The following is a 25,078-nucleotide window of genomic DNA, read 5'->3' on the forward strand; positions in this document are numbered from 1 at the left end:
TGATTAACTGGCTGGTTTGTAATTTTGGACTCTCAGGACTTTTGTATACTGTTTTGCAGTTATTGTACATGTTATAAGTTATACTTGACCTTAATAAACATTTAAAAAAAAAACAAGAAGAAAAGTAACAGCTACCCACTCATCTCTTTGAGATGAGCCATCTCGAACCAGAGACTTTTCATCTCCTGTCGGCTTTCCCCTATTATTCAGCTCTGCCACTTTTTTGATTTTAAGCGCCAGCAGCCTGGTTCCTTCTTGGGACAAGTGGAGACAGTCTCTTTTGTACAGCTTCCTCTTGTTCCAAAAAGCATCCCAGTGCCTAACAAACTTGTACCCTTCCTCCCTACACCATTGTCTCATCCACGCATTCAGACTCCTGATTTGTCCTTGTCTCTCCAGCCCTGCACGTGGAACAGGTAGCACTTCTGAGAAGGCTACCTTGGAGGTCCTGGTCTTGAGTCTCCTGCCTAGCAGCCTAAATTTTTCCTCCAGGATCTCACAACTGCATTTCCCCACATCGTTGGTGCCAACATGTACCACGACCACTGGCTCCTCCCCAGCACTGTCTGCCAGTCTATCTAGATCACATGTAATGTCTGCTAGCTTCGCACCAGGCAGGCAAGTCACCATACGGTCAGTACAAAGGTTTGCCACCCATCTGTCTACCTGCCTAAGGATCAAATCACCAAATACCAAGAGCCCCCCTCCCTCCCTGCCCAGGGATGGTTCCTTGGTGTGAAAGGATAGCCTTTCACCAACCGAAGAAGAGGTCCCTTCCTCAGCTCCCTTACAGCAGCAGGGCTGCCATTTTCAGAGTGGAACATATCTAACAAGTCCCTGAGAGTCTTAATGCGCCTGACTGTCTTTGGTTCTCCAGGTCAGCCACCTTGGCCTCAACGATGCAAACTCATTCCCTGAGAACCAGGAGCGCCTTGCACTGGGCACACACCCAAGACTTCTATCCAGTGGGCAGATAGCCGTATATGTGACACTCCATGCAAAACACTGGATAGCCCCCAACCCCCTGCTGGCATTCTGCCTTCATAATTGCTTTAAAAATAATAATTATATATTACCCCCCTTTTAAAATCCTTCGTGTTTATGTGGCTCTCCTTGTGGAAAGTCTGTTTACCTTACTTGGAACATAAGGAGACTAGGGCCCTGGCTTTCTGGTCCTTCCTGGGCTTCGTACAGAGCCCCTAGTCTAAGAGTCCCTAGGCTAAAAGCCACAGGCCAAGAGTCTCTGGCAAGGTCCAGCCTTAAATAGAAGCCTCACCCAGCAGAGGGCAGGGCCAGCAACTATTCAAATTACACCCAGGCAATCCAATTACAGTCAAACAAAGCACCCTTTCTCACCCCCTCTCAAGCAGCCAGGACTCTGCAACAACTTAAAACTTACCCACACACTCCCAAGCACTATCCTCCCACACAGTACCCTCAGCTAAATATCCTCAGCTGAAAGCAAATAAAAAAACACTCACCCCTCTAGCAGCTCTGTCTCCTGCTGCTTCTCAGAGCTCAGCTGGGTCAGCCACCTCCCACCCCTGGACAGAGGCTGGGGCTGCATGTGAGAACTTCAGCAAAACCAAACTCAGAACCCATCAGCAGTACGGATTTTATAAGCCAGCTATGCCGAGCAAGCAAAAGACCCCAGCAAAAATAAAATAAAAGCGAAATGCAAATACTGAACACTTCAACTGTTTATTTAAATATGGCTGTACTTTACAGGATATACTTGCTTTCTGAAATCCACTATGGCTTCACCACAAAGAGAACCTATGCCTGTGTGTGAGGGAGAGAAGAGTTTTGAACAAATAATCAACAGAAGGGGGGATGACAGTGCAGTTAATCCTTTTTTTAAAAAATGACCACCTTTAAAAATCCCCAAGTCATTTATAAGCAAGGGAAAGAAATCAAATAAGACACATGAAAAAGGAGGCCAGCCACCTTAAGCCAGGAACATTGTAAGCCTGCACGCCTGCCATGGTGTTTTTATGAACTGAGTTACTGTACCTGATGAAGTGTGCCATCGCTGTACCTGATGAAGTGTGCCAATGACAGACTGTGCCAGAAACTGACATGCTGTGAGCTCCCAATAGGATACATACCAGAGACACTGTTTCCTCTTATGGTTGCTATTCCTGAGGTGTTCCCATGTCCAGCAAACGCAATTTTGCTCTAAGCACACGGCCACAGCAAGCAGCAGACTCCATTTTGTTCCAAGCACATGGTCACACAAAAGCAGCAGACTCCATTTCAAACCAGCCACCTGGTCACATACCTGAAACCCCCCCTCCCCCTCGCACCAACGGACAGCACGTCCTCACAAAGACTCTCTATTCAACCTGGCCTCCTGGCGATGAGTCATACATCTACATGCGAATACCCCTAGCCCAGGTGTCTTGATTGAGTTAGTCACTAGATCTCAAAATGCCCTCCAGTTTCCAAGCCCTCCCAGAGAATTACAATAGCCAATCCCAGACCTCTTGGCTATGACAGAACGCCTCGTCACAGGGGAGGTCTCCTGGCCCCAGCTCCTCCCCTGACCCTGTTTGATATAATCAGGAACGCACCTCCAGTTCGCTCTCTTGAGCATTCTACCTGAAACCCCCCAGCGCTCTCAAACTACGTCCTCTATTTAACCTGCTTTACCCTTCAATCCAGCTTTCTATCCCAAATCCTTCCCATCCCTCTCTTTGTTCTAGCAGTGCACAGCTAGAACTTCTTAGCACGTGGTCTTAGCTGGTCTGAGTCCATTTGCTATTCTTTTCCATTTTCTCCCCTTCCTTACCCCTTCGCTTGAAGTTTGGAGCCACGCAGGAGCAGCTAGGTAATTATACCCCAAAGCATCAACCAACGTTACCTGCAAATTGCAACTGTGCTGAATTATTCTCTCTGTATTTCCTAGTTCTTGTGTGTTGTGGTTGTTGTGTGCTTACTGTGTGAAGTGTGTTAGTAAACAATTATTATTATTAAGAAGTCTGCCTCAGTCTCTTATTGGGGACCTCAGAAACAGCAGCATCCTCCGTAAACCATAGACGGTGAATCCTGATAAACTGTTCCAATTGTTTCTCTTTGAGAGCAATTCGGCTAACAACATTTAAACTCATCAGCAACAGAACAAGATTCCTAAACCGCCCAGTCAAGACGTACTCATCAATATTTGCTTTCAAAGCATATAAATTCAATCCTCTGAGGTCTTGAATGAGTCTTGGCCCCTGACCTTCTGCCTCTCTCTTCTGGGGCTGACCTACCCACCTGCTCTCTCCCCCGGTTGGTGTTTTTTGTGTGTGTATGCAAACTATGAACTTACTGCTATGGACTTGTGCTGTCACTGGACCAGGAGGAAATTTCTCCCACACCCTTCCTGCCCAGCAGAAACATAAAGTTGATGGAAAGGATTCTTTCCCAAAGAAGAGAGTGAATGGGGAATACCTTAGCCTACCTCATCTCCTACCTTCAGGTAAGAAATGCAGAAACACTGTACCTGCACTGTCTGGCTTTTGCTTTTTCTTTATTTTTTTATTTTATTTTTTTGCAATATCTGGCATGATGAAGAGTTCTCCTGAACTAAAAAGCCTACATGCTTATGTGTAATTTGAGGTGGGGTGTCTTAATAAAAGCTGCTAACTGGACTGAAGTGCCATCTCACTTGCTAATGGAGCATCCAAATTCATGATTGGTTGTCTTCTTTACTGTGAGGAGGGGCAAGCCTGTGACAAAGCGGGAGCAGTGGTACAGGGGATTTATCCTCTGGTTACAAGTAACATCTGAGCTGAACAGGACTGCTGTCAGTTCTAGCCCCGCGCTGGTGTGAGCTACCAGCCTTGTCCCCAGCTTGCCGTCCACCCAGCGGTTCGAAAGCTTCGGCGAGTAGATAAAATGGGTACCACTCCTTAGAGAGGGTGGGCACACCAACACCCCCCCCCGTGGGGGAGGTGTTTGCCGGCGAACGGAAGGTTTGGCTCGCAAGATCAAAAGCCTAGAAGATCTCTTCGGCATCAAGAAGCCTGTAATGGGCCGTTCCAGCCAGGCGGTGGCAGTATGGAGCTGCGACCCGAAGAATCCTGGAGAGGAAGAGCTGAAATGCCGTCCAGATCACGTCTGAGTTGCAACTGAACAAATCCCCGTCGGCTGCAAAACGTGTGCTATGTAAAGATTATATGTGTTGTCCTCCCTTACCCCTATAAAGCATTGTTAGTCCCTTGTGAAATGAGTAACTGTAAATCACTCAGAGCCAGCAGCTCTGCAAGGATTGAGCGATCAATAAATTGAAAGATGATGATGATGATGATGATGATGATGATGATGATTACAAAGGAGCAGACCCACAGCGGTCTTTTGCTCCTTCCCCAAATCAGAAAGCCTTTGTTAGCTAGTGAGGAGATGGGAACGGAAGATTTGTCTTCACTTACTGTGAAGCTTCCTTCTCAGTGGTCCGGGAGTGAGGCAGTCCTGACTCCCGGGGTCACAGCTCCTCCTCTCGGTAGGCAGGGCTGGCCAACAAATCTCAGTCCCAGAGGGGAGGGGCTTGTCCTCTGATTCCCCAGTCGTTCTCCAAGCCGTGTCTCCCTGAATCAACTGTGTTCAAAGACAAAAAAGGGGGCTTCTCTTCCCCGAGAGGGACAAAAAACTCCCCCTAACTATGTACATAATGAGAACCCTTGCAACAGAACTACTGAAGCCCACATAATAGCCTTGCCTCTCCACCCCATACCACGGGGCCATGGAACCATTGACCACCTCTGTGTCCTTTTACTTTTTTTTTTGGTATGTATATATCTATCCCTGATTGACTCCCACACCTCCATGGGCCAAAGAACCTGCTGCCCTCAAGGGTGGGGTAGACTGCCCCACTCCCGGACCACTGAGAAGGAAGCTTCATGGTAAGTGAAGACAAATCGTCAGTTCTCCAGTGGTCCTGGGAGAGGGGCAGTCCTGACTCCTGGGACTTAACAAAGCAGTGCCCTCCCAGGGTGGGTCCAGCAGCTTCCTGGTCTACATGGTGTGCTGTAGCACCCTCCTACTGAAAGCTGCCTCAGCCAAAGCTAACTTATCAGTTTGGTAGTGTCTTGTAAAGGAGTGCAAGGACTTCCACATAGCAGCCTTACATATTGTCTCTAGAGACGGAAAAGCCCTTTAGGCCAGCAACGTAGCCACCCCCCTCAAGGAGTGTGCCGTGATGCCCTGAGGTGGGTCCAACCCCTCAGCTTTGTATGCCACTATAATACACCCCCTAAGCTACCTACTCAGGGTCAAGGTAGAAATTCTTTTCCCTGGTGCTGACTTTCTAAAGGAGATAAATAGGGCATCTGTGGTTTTTGAGTGTTTAGTCCTATCCAAATAGAAACCAAGTGCTCTGTGCACATCCAAGCAATGCCATTCCTTCTCCCTAGCATGCTTGGGGTTGGGACAGAAGGATGGAAGTACTATTTGTTCAGATTTATGGAAGGCTGAGTTCACCTTAGGAATGAAACCTGGGTCTGGGCATAGCACCACCCTGTCATTGTGGAAGACACACAATTCTTTGTGCGTGGATAAGGTTCTTAATTCTGAAACCCGTCTAGCCGGCATAATGCCCATCAAGAAGGCTGTTTTGAATGAGAGAGCCTTCAAACTGCAAGAAGCCATTGGTTCGAAGGGTTCCTTACATATGGCTCTAAGAACAGAAGGATAAATACTATTTTGTTTAAGTGAAAAACCAGGGGAAATGTCACCACTGCTGAAATACCACCGTTGTCAGCTGTGCTCCAAGTTGGTATTTGAAAACAGATTAATTTTTCTTATGGAACAGCAGAACAAAAGAAAATCCCAAAAATATCTATAACTACTTAATTAGCTGCAAGCTTTGACCTTTTGCACTTTAAAAAAAATGCAAACAGGAAAGAGTCCCAAAGTTACAGCACAGCATGAATTTATAGCTTTTTTTTTTTTTAATCGCAGTTAGAAAGCTGTAAATCCACCACTGGCAATCCACAGCTGTACACATTTCCCAGCCACATCTGTAACTCACCGCCTCCGCATGTCACAGTGCAAGGGAAGAAGTCCGTCTGCCTCCACTGGTGACTGATGGGTTGATAGAAGAAGAACTGAACCACGCTGTCTTTCGGGGCCATGTACCTGGCCTAAAGAGAGTCCCATTACAACAGATTTGCACCCCTTGCGTCAGTGCTCTGTGGCCTGACGCAGAATAATTCATGTACAAACACAGCACAGAGAACTACATGCTAAAGTAACATTACACAGGGAGAAAATATAGAATGGCACAGGACTGGGAGCAGGTCTGTTTGGCAAGATGCCAAATAAGGTCAACTGACTGCCTGTCATTTGGCTACCATCAAATATTCCATTAAGCCCAAAACACTCTGCTTAGGTATGCACTGCTGATTTTGTAAGCACCAAACTGACTGATGATTACAATGTCTTACTTCTGTTACTCAGGTAAGGTTAATGTTTTCAGATCAAATGAAATGTTACCTAACCCTTCACTTGACCAAACCTTTCCAGATTGGCCAAACGGCCAACTTGAGAGCAGGACTCAAAATGGAGGCTATGCATTCCCTCCTCCCAGCTTCTCCCCTTTGTGCAAATTCTGAAGCCCTTCCCCTTGGATATTTAAGGTTAATGCTAAACAGGGCTCGAGCCAGGGACTGGATCATGTTCCCTATAAGCAAAGACAAAAAGTGTATAAGTCTTTTAAGTTGGGGGGGGGGATAGAGACATGAAAGAGATGCATTAAAAACTACCACAGACAGACAGATTTCCTCCTCTCTCATAGGCTGCGTTCACACTGTCCCTTTGATCGGGATTCGCCGCTGTTTCCTCCCGCATTTTAAGTTTCTGTTTACACGCGCCAATCCGCGTCCCGCATCAAAGCAGGCTCACTCGCGCAATACCCGCGGGTTTTCCTGACCCCGGGAAAATCAAGTACTTTCCTGGATCTCGCGCTTTGAACGCGCGATTTCACTTATGTGAACAGCCCTCTTTCGCAATGATTGCAAATAGGGCCGTCTGAACACTCTCTGAAGTTTTTTTTTTTTTAAAGCTTCCGGTTTGAGCGCATGGGCAGGCATTCGCTTAAGAAGTCAATTTTTTTAAAAAAAAAATAATAATAATGTCAGTGCTTACAGCATCCGTGGAGGCAGGAACGAGAGGTGGGGGCTCCGGCAGCTTAGATGGGGGTGGCAAGCAGGTGGCGGAGACGGCGCCGGAGCAGCACGAGTGGCTCGCGCCGTGCACCTTCCTGCTGGGCGCTTGAGTAAACAAGCACTCATCCTGCTTGGAGAAAAGTCCTGCCCGTCGTCCCCCGGCATGGAGGCGGCGTTGAACGTTTCTGGGGGAGGAAGGGGGTGGGTGGGCTGTCAGGCGAGCGGGCTTTGGCATCCTCCCCCCAGGAGTTCCCGAAGCTGCGGCGGCGTTAGGAGGGAGGGAGGGAGCCCCCAGGGCCGGGGAGCGTGCCCAGCTAGCCAGCAGCATCGGGCGGAAAGGAGAACTCTTTCAAAGCTGCCTTTTCCTTTTCTTAAAGGTGCCTTTTCCTTTTCTTTTCATTGGGCCGGTGGCTGGAAAGTTGCTGGGGGAGGGGAGGTGGGCAGGCTGGGAAGGTGAGCTTGCAGCTCAGGGAGGGATGTGTGAACATCCCAACTCGGGGGGGGAAATATTCCGGTGTTAATTACATCGGGAAGAAAGCGCAATTGCCTTGCCGTGTAACCACAGCCATAGTATCAGCAAGGCACTCAACAAAACCGAAGAACAACAGATTCATGACAGATGAAAGGAGGAAAGTCCTTCTCTCACAACCATGTAATTCACTTTTGGAATGTACGACACCAAAACGTTGTGATGACTTACTGAGAACTTGATTCACTTGTTTTGGTCAGGATCCTTCTGAATATCAGCTGCCAGGAGCAAACAAGACTGGAAGGCTATGACTGTTATGCCCTTCTTGTAATGTTCCCAGAAACATCTGTTTGGTCACCACTGAAAACAGCATGCTAGACTATATAAACCTTTGGCCTGATCCAAACAGGATCTTTTTATGTGGTTCTGGTATTAATCAAGAAGGGAACTTGGTTTCAAATTCCTGGTTCACAAGAGAACCTGGTTTGCATTCATTATGGTTAAGGCTGGTGCCAGCAACCAGCCTTGGCCATGGTAGAGGGAAGCAGCGAAAAGGGAGCCAGGAACCTGCAGAGAAGTTCCCATGGATCACTCCCAATTTCTTAACCACAGTCAAGGGTTCAGGAGTATGACAGCGTCTCCTTCTAATGTACCAAGAAGTCTGGCTCCATATTCTCAAATGAACTTTGCTCTCTTTCTGGTTCCATTAAAGTTTGATGTTAGAGCCACAATGGGAGGGGGGGGGGGGGGGGGCCAGGTGAAGCCTGAACTCATGATCTCTAGCTAAGCTCTTGTCTACCTAGACAGACTTCCCAGAGGACAGCTAAATGGCCACCTGGTGTGCTTCAGGCTCTGACAGGAAGCAGGCCTGCCTTGGTCAAGATGGGTCTGGATACTCTAGATAATGTGGTTACTCTGGTAGTGCCATAATGAATGGACCTGGCACATCAGAATGTAGCCTTTGGCTGACACAATTTGAACTGAGACAATGGAATGCTTTACACACAATGACAAAGCACAGTTTGTCATTTCAGAAATCCTGCATGCTCTGATTTAACACTAGTTTGAAATCCTGATTTGGAAATAAGATAGCAAAAACCACAGTTTGTGGCTCAGATACAACAAATAATGGTAGTCTATAATTTGCTTTGGCTTGCCACAAAAGTAGAAACATTTTATTATCGATCTGCACTCAAAGGAAGCAGGAAGCAAGCAAGTCCAAGAATCCCCCATGTTCATTCTTGTACCAATAAAGGTTTGATGTTGCATCTGAAGTTCACCAAAGGGAGGGTAAAGAAGAATTGGATGGGGTGGTATACTCTATTCCTATCAATAATTCCCAAGCCTGAGCCTAGAGATTCTGTAATTCAAACCCCATGTCTTCCCAGCTCTATCACATGAAGCCTCTAAAATTTACAGATCATGGAAGAGGCTCCTGTAGATCTGCATGCCATTAATATACTTCTGTCAGGCACTGAAGAGATCAAATGAGGAGATGTTCGTTCTTTGCTGGATGGAGGAGAGAACTCCTGACTGATCCAGGTGAGACATTCACATCATAGCCTAGAGTCTTCCTAGCTTAGCTTGGGAAGTCAGGTGATACAAGAGGGCCAATCCAGTACGATACAAAGTTCCCAGGTCAGCTGCCTTTCCCAAGTCTGAGCAACCTTCTACTGAGGGAGCCACCATATTTTCACCACCAAATCACGTTTGGCCTTCTTGCTAAGTGTCTCACTGCAGCCTGCTTGCCAAAAATACTGGCTCATCTTTGAAGCCAAAAGTTTGATAGCTATCTAGATATGTCCTAACTTAGATGAGCATTTATTTCCAGCTATTTCAAGTGTGTTGGCAAACAGAACTCAGATTGCACACAAATGCACATCTTACCTTGATAATGAAATCAGCTCCAAGGGGACCTTGAATTTTTACAGTTTCTCTGTCCAAACTCTTCTGACATTCAACAGTTGTGTTTTCAACAATGAACGTTCCGGGGGCGTCAAAACTGTGTTCTCTGCTGTCTCCCTGTAATGTCTTTGATTCAACCACTGAAACAGAAAAACAGTGCCGTTCACTGAGTTCAGGCAAATCCTTGCAAGACAAAAAAAATTGGCACGCACTAAATACAGGTTGTAAGAAGTGATGAAGACACAGCCGTAAAAAAAGGCAGGCAAGCAGACTTCATTATATGTTATATTTTTTCAGCGGTAACAGCTGCTGTCAGCTGAACAAGGAGTCAGCCATGAACGCTGCTTAATCTAGTCCTTTAAAAAGAGACTTAAACAGCCACGTCATGTTTCTTCTATCAAAGCCAAAACTTTATTTTCATATGATAGAAATAAAAACAGATTGAGCCACTGGTTTGTGGCCAGGAGATACAGAGAAAATGGATGGTCTTGTACATCCTAGCACAGAAGAAATTAGACACTGGGGAAGGTGGAGTCTCTCTCCCAGACCCACGCAACAATGAGCTCAGCTGTGCCTTGGGGACTCCACCTGCCTCCTTCTTTGCCAAAGTTGGTATCAGCACGGTGTGGATGATGGTTCCCGCTAGCTGAGGTGGGGTGGGCCTATAGGTCAGGACCTATCATATGAGTCAGGTGGCTTTCAGTCCTTATTTCCTATTACTGGTGCCAGTAGGTAAATACATCACATTGGGGCAGGGTTGCCAACACCAGATTAAAAAATTTGTGGAGATTGGGGGCAAAGCCTGGGGAGGGTGGGGGACCTTCAAAGCAGCCATTTTCTCCAGGGGAACCGGCATCTGTAGTCCAGAGATCTGCTGTAATTCTGGGAGAGGCCCTAAGTGGAGGTTGGCAACCTTAGGCAGAGGGCATAGGACCATGGAATAAAATTTTGGCTTGCAGCCTTTCTGAGATTGCATCCAGAGGGCTGACATAGCACAGTGCCTAACAGTGCAATCCTAAATACCATTCTAAGTCAATTTCTTTATTTATGTATTGCATTTCTATCCTGCCCTCCCCGCGAATGGGCTCAGGGCGGCTTACAAACAATATAAAACATAATAAAAACAACCATAATTAACAATAATAAAGTGCTCAGTGATGTTCATCATGCAGATCGAATCAAGATGGTGACCTACAGATATTAGCCAAAAGCCCGATTCAGCGGTACCGATCCATCGTGATACTGTGGCAAGATCTTTATAATGGGCCATCCCATTACCCCGTTGTTACCACAAAATAGTTGGTGGTGTTGGTAGTGGCGACTCCTAGTTGAAAGCCTGGTGGAAGAGCTCTGTCTTGCAGGCCCTGCAGAACTGTGAAAGGTCCCGCAGGGCCCTGATCTCTTCCGGGAGCTCATTCCATCAGGTAGGAGCCGCCACTGAAAAGGCCCTGGCCCTGGTCCATGAACCTGAAAGGGAATGATTTAGTTTAGCATAGTACTACGAGAAGAGCCGCGGTAGCTCAGAGGTTAAGACGCTGAGCTGCAGACCAGAAGGTCTGTAGTTCAGCAGTTCGAGGCCCTAGTACTGCGTGACAGAGTGAGCTCCCACCTCTGGCCCCAGCTCCTGCCAACCTAGCAGTTCGAAAGCAAGAAATTGCAAGTAGATAAACAGGTACCACTCCAGTGGGAAGGCAACAGTGTTCCGTGCACCTCAGCATTTAGTCATGCCAGCCACATAACCATGGAAACATCTGTGGACAATGCTGGCTCTTTGGCTTGGAAATTGAGATGATCACTGCCCCCTAGAGTCCAATTCGACTAGCTTTCAAGCAAGGGAAACCTTTACTATTTAGTACTATGAGAGACTCAGAAGGCCAAGTTCATACATTACACAGACTGGTCAAACATTATACACATTGCTAGAATTTGTATTTAACAGATTTGGGTTATGATTTTTTGAAAGAACCACCTTCAATCTAAGGCGAGCATTAGAAACACAAAAATTCCTTGCCAGTTCAGATTTCTTTTCCTTCCTGCCTCCACATTTACTATCTGAAGACAGCAGCAAAGAAATCTCTCTGGGAGTCTTCTGTGAGACTCCCATCCTTGATGCCTTAAATATTATTATGGGAAATGTGATGTTTAATTGTGGCAAATGCAGTAACCTCTCCCCCCACATGCAGGTGCCTTGGAAATAAGATATCCCAGAATCCCTTGTGCCTGAGCTGCTTGAAGGGTTCAAGATGCCAGAGAACCCCTTTGCTGTCACCACAGGGGGCAAAGGGATTTGGACCTTGTTGCACCCCTGGTCTCACTGAGAATGGGTCAAAATTTCTGAATTGTGCTCAACAAATAGACAAGCTCTTCCCTGTTTGTTTTGCTGAAGCCGAATTCCATATCCCATGCTGTGGACTTTGCTCACTGTTGATTGCAGATTATTACAAAAGATACAATTTTGAAAGAATTAGAATACATAATCTATATTCAATTCTGCACATTTAAATACTGTGGTAGAAGTCTTCTTTTGAAGCACAGGGGCAACTTTTTCATCCCCCAGTTCAAAATTAGTTCTTATAACCAGGGAGAGACTTTTCAGTTCCTAAAATTGTCTGTCTCCTACAATACATTACAAAGCTTTCACTAGTGGCTTGCAACCACTTTGAATTCTCTCCTGAGCAGAAACGTTCTCTGAGCTCTTAAAAGCAAAAGAGATAATGTAAGAGAAGCAAGGATTTTTCTCCCCCCCCCCCACTCTAGATAAAATGCTGGTCCAAATTTATCCTTGGTCTACTTCCAAAGAAAGCAAAGGGGGGGGGGGTTGGAAGAGGGACATGCTTGGCCCACTGTGTCTAGACAGAAATGTACCCAACCCCATTCAGTTTAAAAGAGAGGAAGTAATTTGTCACATTTACTTAAAAATAGTAGGACTAATTTAAGTAAACGTTAAAGCTCTTCTAATCCATAGGAGATAAAGGAATCTAACCTTTTATAAAAATAATACTCAGCATTTATATAGCGCTTTTTCTGTGTTTTTATTGCCTCATGTGCTAGCAATCGAATACATTTTAATCTCACCCTTGCTTCCAAGAAGTCCAGAACAGGAAGCATGGTCCTACCTTCTCTATTTTATTCTCACAGCAACCCTAAAAGCTTGTGTCATGGCAAGTGAGAATTTGAATGCAGGTCTCCCAGATTCCAGTCCAACACCCACCACACTGGCTTTCCAATATTTCTGCATCCTTTCAGTCAATTTTACAACAACCCTGAGAGGTATCCAGTATCCAGAGAGCCCCACAGCCTAGCCTACCTCCTTCACAGGGTTGTTGTGAGGATAAAATGGAAAAGAGGAGAACAACGCAAGCTGTTTTGGGTCAATGGGAGAAAGGCCAGAGCAAAAAGGAAATAAACAAACAAACAAATCACTGCCTCCCTGTTACAGATGGGGAATGGAAGGTTTCTTTCACTTACCGTGAATCTTCCTTTCTCAGTGGTTCTGAAGTGGGACATTCCTCACGTCTGGGATAAGCTCCGCCTCCTTCTGCAGGGTCAGCTCCAACTTTAAACTAGACAGGGGAGGGGCTTATCCCCTTGTAGGCGATCCAGTCATCTTCAAGCCCATTATATTGAACCCCCGCCGGAAAGGCACTAAAGAGAAGGAAACATCCTCCCAAAACATAGAGAGACTAACTAATATAATCAACTGAACACAGAATAGAAACGCACTTTTCGCCAAGGCAAAAAGGTCTACTCCATACCAACTTTGCTTCCCCACAATTCTGTAACTAGAAAAGGGGAGGCGCACCCCCCAAAAAAACCCAGGGTGGGCAGGAATGTCCCACTTCAGAACCACCGAGAAAGGAAGATTCATGGTAAGTGAAAGAAACCTTCCATTCTCCAGTGGTTCTTTGTGGGACATTCCTCACGTCTGGGACGTAGAAAAGCAGAAAACTGCACGGCGGGAAAAACCGCATCCCCATTTACAGAGTGTGTTGAAGCACCCTGCGTCCAAAGGCGGCCTCAGCTGATGCCAATTTGTGCCCTCTGTAGTGTTTAGTGACAGAGTGAACTGACTTCCACGTGGCCGCCTTACATATGGTTTCTAATGAGGGGAACGAATGGTATGCCACTGATGTGGCTGCCCCCCCAAGGGAATGCGCCATGATCCCCTCTGGAGGATCTAACCCTTTTGCCTTATAGGCCAAGATTATACACCCCTTGATCCATCTACTTATTGTGGAAATGGAAATCTGTGTCCCCAAAGAAGATTTTCTGAAGGACACGAAGAGCACTTCAGATTTTCTCCACTCTTTGGTCCTGTCAATATAAAAACTAAGGGCCCTCCTGACATCTAAGCAGTGCCACTCCCGCTCTTTCTCATGTTGTGGACTGGCACAAAAGGATGGCAGAACGATTTCCTCTGTCCTATGAAAAACTGAGTTTATCTTCGGGACAAAGGCTGGGTCCATGTGAAGGACCACCTTGTCCCGATGGAAGACACACATTTCCTTATTAACTGACAAAGCTCTCAATTCGGAAACCCTGCGAGCTGATGTAATACCTACGAGGAATAGGGTTTTGAACGTTAACTCCTTAAGAGGACAGGAGGCCATTGGCTCGAAAGGGTGTTTACAAAGAGCTCTCAATACTGTGTTAAGGCTCCATGTAGAGAACCTGTGAACAGGTGGGGGATTAAGGAAAGAAGCCCCCTTTAGGAACCTTCTAATATGAGGATGCCTAAGAAGTGACACCATGTTTCGCTCCCTGGACAGCAGAGATGGCCAACACCTGTCTCCTAAGGGTACTAGTGCTAAGGCCCTTATCTAGCCCATCCTGAAGGAAAACCAAGATTGACTTAACGGAAGCCTTGAGGGGATCTATCCTCTGGTGCATGAACCAGGAGTGGAAAACCAACCAGGTATGCTCATATGATTTATTAGTGGAAGCCTTCCTAGACGCCAGCATGGTGTCTATGACCTTAACCTGATAACCTGCCCCCACTAGCATTTCCCACTCAATCTCCATGCTGCTAGAGTGAGTAACTCCAGCCTCAGATGTTTTGTCGGCCCTTGAGTTAACAAGTCCTCCTGTGGAGGGAGATGCCAGGGCTTCGTAATGGCTAGTCTTTGAAGGTCCTGGAACCATGACTGGCGGGGCCAGAAGGGCGCTATGAGCACTACCTCTGCCTTTTGCTGGAAAATCTTTTGCAGCACCCTGTGGATTATTGGCAGTGGCGGGAAGGCATAAAGGAGGCCCTGAGGCCATGTGCAGTTCAGCGCGTTGGTTCCCTGTGCTAGGGCATTTCTTTCTTGTGAAAATTTTTTTGGAACTTGACGGTCCGATTCTGTCACAAACAGGTCCATGCATATGCTCCTGTACTTGCTGCATATCATGTCAAATACCTCCGCATTCAGCCTCCACTCCGACTGATCCAGCCTTTTCCAGCTTAACCAGTCTGCCAGCTCGTTGTTTTTTCCCGCCACGTGGTTGGCCTTCAAAGATAGTAGGTGACTTTCTGCCCAAGAAAGCAGCCTGGAAGCTTCCAAATGTAGGTTTTGAATCTTGGTGCCCCCTTGGCGATTGACGTAGGCATTTGCCATAGTGTTGTCGGTCTGAACTAAGACATGGTGACCTGACAGTTGCTCTGCAAGTTTCAGGAGACCGAGACGAATTGCCCTCAGCTCTAGAATGTATAGACACGTGCAGTTGCAGCATTTTGAATCTTTTGTTTGCTATCGCCCACTGGTGGGGAAGAAAGAACCTTTGCAGAGGTCTCGCGTGGAAACGTGCCCACTGAACAATCTCCTGACAGGAGACTAACATTCCCAATAACTTGACCAAGGTCATAAGCTCCGTCTTGTCGCTTCTTAACACCTCTTCCATCAGGGCTTGTATTTTCTGTTCCCGTTCCTGAGACAGGAAGGCCCGGTCCTGTGCCATATCTATCTCCACCCCTAGGTGAAGTAGCCGCTGAGAAGGTTGGAGGTGGCTCTTTTCCATATTCACTATGAATTCGTGGTCATTCAGGGTCTTTACTGTTAGTTGTGATGGTCGGTATCGGTGGAGGGACTTGGGCCTCTGATATCGATACTGCCGTTGGAGTGGGAGGCACTATAGGGGCACCACCCAGTGCAGGCACCGCTTCCTTCCCCTTCTTCACCGCCTTAAGGGACTTGGAGGTGCCCTTCTTTGCGGACTTAAGCTCTGTACTTGCCTTAGCCTTCTTTTTGACTGGCGTAGAGGCGGACGATCGTGCCTTCGATGTCGGGAGCTTCGGTGTCGGGCGGCTGACATCGGAGGCAGGTCTCGATGTCGAAGCTGTCGATGTAGATGTAGACGGTCTCTCCTCCATTGTTGAGGCAGGAGCAAGGGCCGATTCAAGCAGCGCTACTTTGAGGCGTGCAGATGGCTCTCATGGTCCCGCTTTTCTTTGGTACCATGAAGAATATGGAGTATACGCCCTGTCCCTGCTGGGACGGAGGCACCTTCTCTATTGCTCCAATGTCTAAGAGATGTAGAATGGCCTCTTTGATCTGGAGGTGTTTCTCCCGAGAGTGGTACTTGGGCATCCTTATAAATCTTTGGGGGGGAGTGGAGAGGAACTCTAGTTTGTATCCCTGGGATACTGTGTCCAGCACCCAGCGATCTGACACCGAGGACTTCCAGTGGTCTGAGAAGGCCATCAGCCATCCTCCTATCTTTGGGTGTTCTAAAGGGGGTGGGTAGTCACGCGGACGCTCCCTTCTTGGGGTCTTTGGTGGAGGATCGTGCGCCCTTAGTGGCGGAGAAAGGTTTTCCGCTGCGTTGCTTCGTTTACCACTTTTCCTTGAAGGGCCTGGTGTAGGCAGGCTTCTGTCCTCTCTTGATCTTGAAAGGACTGAAAATGTTTCCTTGGCTTACTGTCCCTTCTCTTAGAGGGCAGGACCTTTTTCTTGTCCTTATCCTCTATTAAGTACCAGTCCAGACCATCTCCAAACAGATTCATCCCTTTGAACGGGACTGCCGCCACCTTTGCTTGTGCTGACGAGTCTACGTCCCAATGGCGAAGCCAATTGTTCCACCTTGCCGTTACGCTGCAAGCCAGAGCCCTGGCAGATAATTGCAGCACATCCAGGGTCGCATCTGCAGTGAAGGCAATCGCTAAGGAGATTTTCTTTAACTTGTCCTTAAATTCCTTAGGGGCCCCACTACCTGCCGACGCTAGGTTCGTAGCCCAGTCGTACGCTGCTCTTGTGAACATTGAACCCGCCGTGGATGCCTTGATGGCCGAAGTCAAGGCTTCAAAATTCTTGCGGAGGGCCTGTTCCACCTGTCTGTCCGTGTGGTTTTTAGGCATCCCATCCGCATCCATAGGCAACACTGAAGTTGAATACAAGCTGGTAACCGGATCATCCACGACCGGTAGCTTAAGCTTCTTTGTAGCTTCTGGCATCAAGGAATAGAATTAGGAGAAAAGTTGATGGTTAGCCTTGGGTTTCCCCACTCCGCTTTCATAATGTTGTAAAAAGAGGTCGGGAGCGGCATCCCCGGCTGAGTAACTGATAACTTTGGCATCCGTTTTTTTCTCTCCACTCTGAAATTCTGATTCCTGTTCAGCCTCTTCCTTAGGTCTAGACTTGAGATCTAGGATCCTTAGCACTTTAGGCAAGAGACGTGAGGATAGCTGTTGCGGGAAGAGCCTGGATTGGACCGCTGGTACAGCCTCTTCCTCTTCCTCTGCAGAAAGTTCCCCTTCCTCCTTCCCAGAAGACGTAGAAGAGGAAACTTCTGGATCAGACTCAGCTGGATCCAACAGAGGACTACCTTCCCTGGATGAAGACCTGTGCTTCTTGGGGTTAGGTCTGGCAGGTGACCTGGAGGTGCTTGCCACTCTATCTCTGGTTCTTTTGAGCGTCCTGCCCCTTCCCATAGAAGAATTTTCAGGGGTAGAGCTCTGGAGAGTTTCCTTAATCAAATCCTTAAACTCTCTCCTCATCTCTCTAAACCAGTTAAGCATGTCTGCATTAATGGCTTCCCTTGGGTCCCCAGCTAGGTTATCCGTGGGAACTTGGGATTCCTGAGAATCAAGAGGCCTGACTGGAACAGCTTCCCCACAGGAACTGCCTCCTTCTTGCAAGCTGCCTGGCTTCATCTTCTCAGCCATGAGCGTGGCCCTGTAGGAGGGTAGGGGGAATGAGGCTAGCATCAGGTTTATATCCTGGCTTATTTCTCTCTAAAGGAGACTGCCCTGAGACATGCGCCTATTATTCAGGCAAATCTCCCCCCCTCCTTCCTGGTCTATGGGCCGTGAGTGAGAGGACTATAGGTCCTAGGGCGGCTCCAGATGGAGGTGAGATGGCGGCCGCCATATTTCCCCGCCAAACCAAGTCTCCCACCGCAGGGTCGATAAAGCCCTCCCCCTTCCGCTTTTCCTCCTGTAGAGGCAAGCTAGGAGGGTAAAAAACTCCCTCTTGTTCTAGGGTCTCCCACAGACTAGGGTAAAAACTCCAGATCGAATGGTCCAGTTTGCTTCAAACGCCTGGGAGGGGAGAAAGGAGACGAACCGTGCCTCGTCCTGATAGAAGCTCCCGAAGCTGGGGAAGGAGGGGAGGGAGGGACCGAGAGAGAATGGACCTCCGTGCCTCCGCGTCTCTTCATCTCCGCGCTCCCTGGTTCTCAGGAGCTGGCCCTCCGTTCGAGGACAGGTAAGGCCAGCAGGAGATCTCCTGAGAGGGACCGCTGGGTTCCACCACCGCTAGGAACTCCCAGCGTCATTGCGGCCCTCTCCAGAGCCGTTCACTTTAATCAGCGCTGCAGCTCTGTTCGTCTACCTTCTCTCTTCTTTTACTTTAGCTTTCTTGCGAGCTGCTCTGTGCGGAGCAGCTGGAGCACATCCTGCTGCAAGCAGGGCCGGCAAGAAAACTGGATCACCTACAAGGGGATAAGCCCCTCCCCCGTCCGGATCAAAGTTGGAGCCAACCCTGCGGAAGGAGGCGGAGCTTATCCCAGATGTGAGGAATATCCCACGAAGAACCACTGGAGAAAGGAGGGTGCTGAAACTGAGTGAACAGCAGCTTGCACTAAGTATCCTAGCTGAGGGAAGATTTGAATTGGGGACTTCCAAACATACATTCTCAATCATTCACCATCCAGGAGAATCAACCTTTAGTTTGGAGCATCTAAAGCTTTATATACCAGCTGCATGAGAGAACATACCCGTAATTTAGTACTCACAATTTGGTTCCTATGGTTGGAACAGCAATATTTGTTTATTTATTTAAAATTTATTTGCCACTTTTCCACCCAATTAGAACCCTCAAAGCAGCAAACAACTAAAATAACATTAAAAATAAAAAATATACAGAGAGAGAGAGAGAGAGAAACTAAAAACAAACAAGAGGCTGGTCATTTAGGGCAGAGGTCCCCAACCTTGTTGAGCCCGTGCGCACCTTTGAAATTCTGACACAGAGTGGTAAGTGCAGCCATAAAATGACCACTATGGGGGGTGGGGCCCACGGGGGGGGGGGGGAGAACCCCAGTGCCTAACACAAAAGTACCAATTTAAAAAAATATGCTGGAAAGAATAAAATCAACACTGTAGTTAATTTAGTCTGTGCAGCCAATCAGGTCTCTGATGGCCAACCAGGAAGAAGCTTCATTTGGCCCTATCAATTTCTAAAAACACTTGGCAGACGCCAAGAAAGGTATCTTCCATTCAAACAAAGGGACACTTGGATCATGAAAAACATATCAGATAAGCAGTAACTGATGGTTTGATGACCCAGTTTCAGGAACAGCATCTTAAAAACCAGTACATGTAATAAAGCATCAGAACTAGGGATGTGGATTTTAGCTGTGGTTTTAATTGTCTTAATTATGTATTTTCCTTTCATTTTAATGGTTTTTAAGACTTGTTTTTATTATGTGTTTGTAATGTATTAGCTGGCGTGGTGGCAAATGAACCACATTTTCGCAGTTCTTTTCAGTTTGTGGTCAAACCATGAACCAATATGAACTGGGAGGTTGGTTTGCAAACTGAACCGGTTCATAGCAATTCATGACTCCTGCTTTCTGCTCCCCGAAAAAAGTGGCAGGGACAGAAAGCAGGGGATTAAGTGGCTTGGAGCCATTTAAACCCATTTTCTGCTCCCCACTGCTCAGCTGTTTTTTGTGAAGAGCTGAAAGCAGGGGTTTAAATAGTTCTGAGCCATTTAAACACCTACTTTCAGCTGTTCATGAACTGCCACAGACTGCCTTAAAATTTGTGGAAGTTCGTGGCAGCTCTTCAGTTCATGGTTTGTGAACCACGAACCGGCCAGAACTTGTCACAAACTTATGTTTTTGAGCCAATTCATGCCCATCACTAATCAGAACCAAACAGCTAGTGGAGGTCTATTTAAAAAAATGGTGTTAAATTGACACTAAATGAATAGTAATTTATTTACAGAATTAATGCCCCACCTTTCTGCGTGTATCAGGGCCACCACGCCAGCTAACACATTGCAAACACATAATAAAAACAAGCCTTAAAAAACATTAAAATGAAGGGAAAATACATAATTAAGACAATTAGAACCACAGCTAAAATGCACATACAAAACATGAAAACAACAGTTAAAAGACAGGGCAGGAAGAATACTGCCAGAACACCAGAAGAAACAAAAAAGCCTTCACCTGCTGGAGGAACAGAGCAACCAAAGGGAGCAGATGACTCTCCAAAGGGGTCAAGAATTTTGCTCTCTAAGAATTTTTTTTTTTAAAGAGTTTTGTTCTTGAGCAGGTCTCTGAAGGGGAGGCATACAAATGTCTTAAATAAAAACATCAGTGTGTTATCAGTAGATTGGAGAAGGAGGAGTTGGTTTTATACCCCACTCTTCACTACCTGAAGGAGTCTCAGAGAGGCTTACAATCACCTTCCCTTCCTCTCCCCACAACAGACACCCTGTGAGGTACGTGGGGGGACTGAGAGAGTTCTGAGAACTGTGACTGACCCAAGGACACCCAGCTGGTTTCATGCAGAGGACTGGAGGATCAAACACGGTTCTCCAGATTAGAGTCCACCACTCTGAACCACTACACCAAGCTGGGAAAGTTACTCCAGCCAGAAAACCTGCTGAAATTCATGAACTTTTCTACCACCCCCTCCCACCGCACAAGTAACTCCTGGAAACAGACTCCCTTAAAAAACACCTATATTCATCCTCCTTAAACTGTAAAAACACATGTTGTCTCTTAATACTTGTAAATAACAAAAACAGCACTTGTGTGTATGGCTAAATATTCGAAATGCATGCTAACGCAAGCCTCTGTAATTTTAAAAAAAAATCAAGAATTCAGCATCTCACAGTGCCTTCCAGCTAGACTGTAAGTTCATGAACTTGGTTATCTAGCATTAGCCACTTGTAAAAATATTAGCTTCTGGTTTTGTTGTTTCTACAGCAGGGGGATTATTTTCAGAGGACTCTGGCTTATTTTGGATTCTAAAGCCCTTAACAAAACAGCTTCTGGAAAGCCTATAATGTATTCTAACACCCCTTCTCCTCTACCCCTTAAAAAATGCTCTCCCTAGACCGCTTCAAATGCCAAATGAAGGGAAAGTGACAACAATGAATTGCCTTATCCAATTGGTCAAGAAAACCCAAGTTTTATAACAAAAGAAGGGATGTAAAAGCATACAGCTTTGAAGAGTCGAAAGAGATGGCTCTTGAGGTACAACGACACACCCTAACAGCCAAGTAACAAAAGCAGCTCAGAAAAAAATAGAAAGGAAGACAGGCTAATGTACACTACACAGTCCAGTCCAAAGTACCAATATTGCTATATGCAGATGACATGGTGTTACTGTCATTGACTAAAATTGGTCTGAGACGGCTTCTGAATAAACTGGGCAGTCCAAAGTACCAATATTGCTATATGCAGATGACATGGTGTTACTGTCATTGACTAAAATTGGTCTGAGACGGCTTCTGAATAAACTGGGCAGTCCAAAGTACCAATATTGCTATATGCAGATGACATGGTGTTACTGTCATTGACTAAAATTGATCTGAGAAGGCTTCTGAATAAACTGGGCAAGTATTGAAATGAAGAGGGCCTCCATATAAACTATGTCAAGTCCAATGTGATGGTCTTTAGTAAACGACCTAGGAATTCGGTGTGGAGAATCTTAGGGGTACAGATTGAACAGTGTCATACATTTAAATACCTAGGAATAACGTTCTCAGAAACCCTCTCATGGCGACCACACCTATTATCATTAAAAACCTCCTCCAGAAAGATTCTGGGGGCAATAGTGAAAATTTTCTTTTCCAAGGGTGGTGGCATGGTTAACCCTGTAATCAAGTTGTTTGACAGCAAGGTGATCCCCAGCCTACTATATGGGACTGAAATATGGGGCTGGGGAGAGCAGATTCTGGATCTATTGGAAACAATTCAAAACAATTTTATGAGATGGATCCTGGTGTTGCCTAAGTGCTCTCCTGTGGTTTTAACGAGGGCTGAGCTCAGTATCCCATCCTTGAAAGCCAGGGCTAATCTGAGAGTCCTGTGTTATTGGAAGAAAGGCCTAGAACGTTCTCGGGATTAATTTGGAAGTAAAAGTTTTTACTCTCTCCTAGGTCCTGTTGAGACCTATAAGGAACATCTGGGCCTTATACAAAATACATTATCCCAAATGATCTGTTAACAGCTAACAGTTCAAGGCAGGAGTTGAGGGAATTGGTATTTAACATGGATGGGAAATTAGATAGTAATGCAATCAGTCAATCTAGAGTGACCCCTTTCTTCAAATTATTTTAAAAAGACCATACCAGGTCATCTTACCTAAAGACTTTAACAACAATGAAATGAAGGATGGCCTTTACCAACTTAAGATTTCAAGCTATGCCCTCTATGATTCACACCAGCCAATTTCTAAGGGTCCCTGCCCCCTTACGACTTTGTATGTGTGGCACTGGAGTAGATGATTTGACCCGTTACATTTTGAAATGCCCTCTACTTTTGCCCCCTCAAAATAAATTTATCACTAGTATCTTATCTCTGCAGGAAGGAGTTTCAGATATGGAAAACGTTATATTTTTGGAGACGTCCGGTTGATGGCAACGCGTTAGCAAATTCACCTCCCAGACCTCCCAGGGGTAAAGCTGCACTCCGGCCTAAGGAGGGGGTGCTCAGGCTCGTCACCCCCAGGGACCTGGGGGAAGGGGCTCTGGCCATGGGACGTATGAGAGGTTGCCTCTTCACCAGTGGAATGCCGGGGAATTGAGGCGCCTCTCCATCCCAAAGGTTCTTCGTGCCGCGAGACCGAATGGACTCAAGTGACGCCAACCAGGGCAAGCGTAGGAGGTCGAGCGACAGAAATGAGTTCTAAAAGAGGTCTGAGGACCAATTATGAACATGAGTCTAATGTAAGCAGCGGTTAAAGAGAAAAGAAAGCTCCCTACCCCATTTCATAAAACGAAAAGTGAGGCGGGCGGGGGAGGGACGCCTCCCAACCGCATGAACTGTTGAGCGAATTGGGGGGCGGGGAGCGGAAGAGAAAATGTGTGAAACTGTTAAGAAACACTTACCAAGGCGATTTTGAACGTTTGAGTGCGCATTCAGAGACTTTCAGAATATTTGTTAAAGTAAACAAATGAAAAAGATGTCAGGAAAGAGGATGGAGAAAGAGAAACTTTTGAAATCAAAACCAGCTGAGAGTCCTAAACCGGAAGGAACCAACGAGCTGGCAAAGACTTTGGCAGAATCCATGCGCCCCCTACTGGACCAGATGAGTAACCTCAAGGAACAGATGTCCAAAATGACGCAGTGTATCACCACTCAGCAAACACAGATAAATGAGACACTTAAAACGATGAATGAAACAGCTGAGAAGGTGAAAGAAGTGGACACCACTGCACAAAAGGTGAAAAAGAAAGTGCAAAAGCTGGAAAAGAAGCAAATCTCTACAGAAGAACAACTGCTACAACTACAAATGGAAAAGGCTAATATGATTCTCCGTTTCCAGGGCATGCCACAGACTAAGGGAGACAATCTGAAGGAATTAATGAGTGAAACATTGGCCCCAGTGACAGATATGAAGGCGGAATCCTTGTTAAACGATATAGATGTGGCCTATAGGTCATATTCTGGATATATAAAGAAAAATAATCTGCCTGGGGAAATTGTGGTGAGATTCTCGAAGAGGCATGTGAGGGATGCAATCCTGAAAGCGGTATCTGGAGTACCCCTGAAAGTGGGGGAGACTAACATCAGAACATTGAAAGACATTCCATTTGAAATAAGACAAAGGAGAAAGAAATACAAAGATTTAATTCTTTTTCTTCAGACAAATGCAATTGGATATAGATGGTTAACTCCAGAAGGCGTAACCTTCAAGATCAAGGATAAAAATGAAAAGATTGACTCTGTTCAGAAAGCACGGGAATTTTTAAGAGTCCAGTTGGGTGAGCCAGAGGAAGAAAGAAGAAAAGGGAGGGACAGCAAGTCCAATGGCGAGCTGGACTCAGAATCTTCCGGGGAGGACTCTCTTTCAGAGGAAGGGGCGGCAGCCCCTAAATATCCTTATAAATTACAGAAGAGATTAGGCAAAGAGAAGTAAAGGCTGAAGGACTCTGAATTGTGCCTTTAAAAAAAATGTGTAGATGAGATGCTTTGGGGTGTTTCTGTATGGCAGTGAAACTTAGATTTGGAAAAGTTAATACTTTATTTGACTCAGTTTATAGTAAGATTAACGTGAGGGAGACTAAATATTTGTTTAAGCTGGTTAGAAGATCTCCTCTCTTGGGATTTTAGTCAGTAGTGGGTATCTTTCTTTATCCCCTTAAATGTAGTACCCCTCCCCTTTGCTGTTATAGTTTGTAGTATGAATAAAAATACAATAAAAAATCCCCTCCGGGGGCTATAAAAAAAAAGAAAAAAGAAAAAGTTATATTTTTGCTTGCAGATAAAGATCCGTATGTTTCTAACAGAGTCACTTTGTTTGCATCGGTGGCTAGATCGATTAGATTGAATTGTATGGAAATGACCACAACCTAATTTGGCTCTGTATTTATATGACCTTGTTGGATATTAATTTAATTTGTATTTACCTTGGAGTTTTATCATGTGGGATTTTATGCACTTTTTTGGTATTGTTATGATCTATGGTCAACACAATAAATTACTACTACTACTACTACTACTACTACTACTACTACTACTACTACCACCTAAACTGCAGGCTCCTGGGATCTGCAGGTAAGGGAGGTTCTCTGCCAGTACTTAAACAGACAGACTAATTGGCTGGCTAATCGGCTTACAGGTGGCTCTTCTCAAAGGAGGAGGCGCAGCTCTCTGGGAAGGAAGGCTTGCTGGTGAGAGGGCACGGGTATTCCTAGGGCAGCCAGTTTACAATCTGTAGGTTTAAAAAAAAAGCAACGCTGATGGGCATGGGACGAGCCCGGAAGTTTCTGGTTAGTCAGGGGAGGAAGTAAAATGGAATTGGGGCAGAGCATGCTAGACCTAGTTAGCTGTATATTAAACTTGGGGAAACCATTTTGGAGTTTCTGATTCTTTACAATTAATTTACACTTTCCGCCAT

The 25,078-nt window shown here is 46.1% G+C and overlaps 1 protein-coding gene across 1 annotated transcript in view; it reads right to left on the reverse strand.

Annotated features, from left to right (window-relative positions):
- The window catches only part of LOC107107164 (ADAMTS-like protein 3), a 263,683-nt gene that overhangs the window by 162,145 nt on the left and 76,460 nt on the right, over positions 1-25,078 (reverse strand). The window contains exons 5-6 of the mRNA XM_015407420.1: positions 9,505-9,662; positions 6,014-6,125 (exon numbers count right to left, since the gene is read on the reverse strand). Of these exons, the coding sequence (XP_015262906.1) occupies positions 6,014-6,125; positions 9,505-9,662 (270 nt within the window). The remainder of the gene's footprint in view (positions 1-6,013; positions 6,126-9,504; positions 9,663-25,078) is intronic.

The sequence above is a fragment of the Gekko japonicus genome, unplaced genomic scaffold (genome assembly GCF_001447785.1).
Source record: "Gekko japonicus isolate JY-2015 unplaced genomic scaffold, Gekko_japonicus_V1.1 scaffold322, whole genome shotgun sequence".
Classification (NCBI taxonomy): Eukaryota; Metazoa; Chordata; class Lepidosauria; order Squamata; family Gekkonidae; genus Gekko; species Gekko japonicus.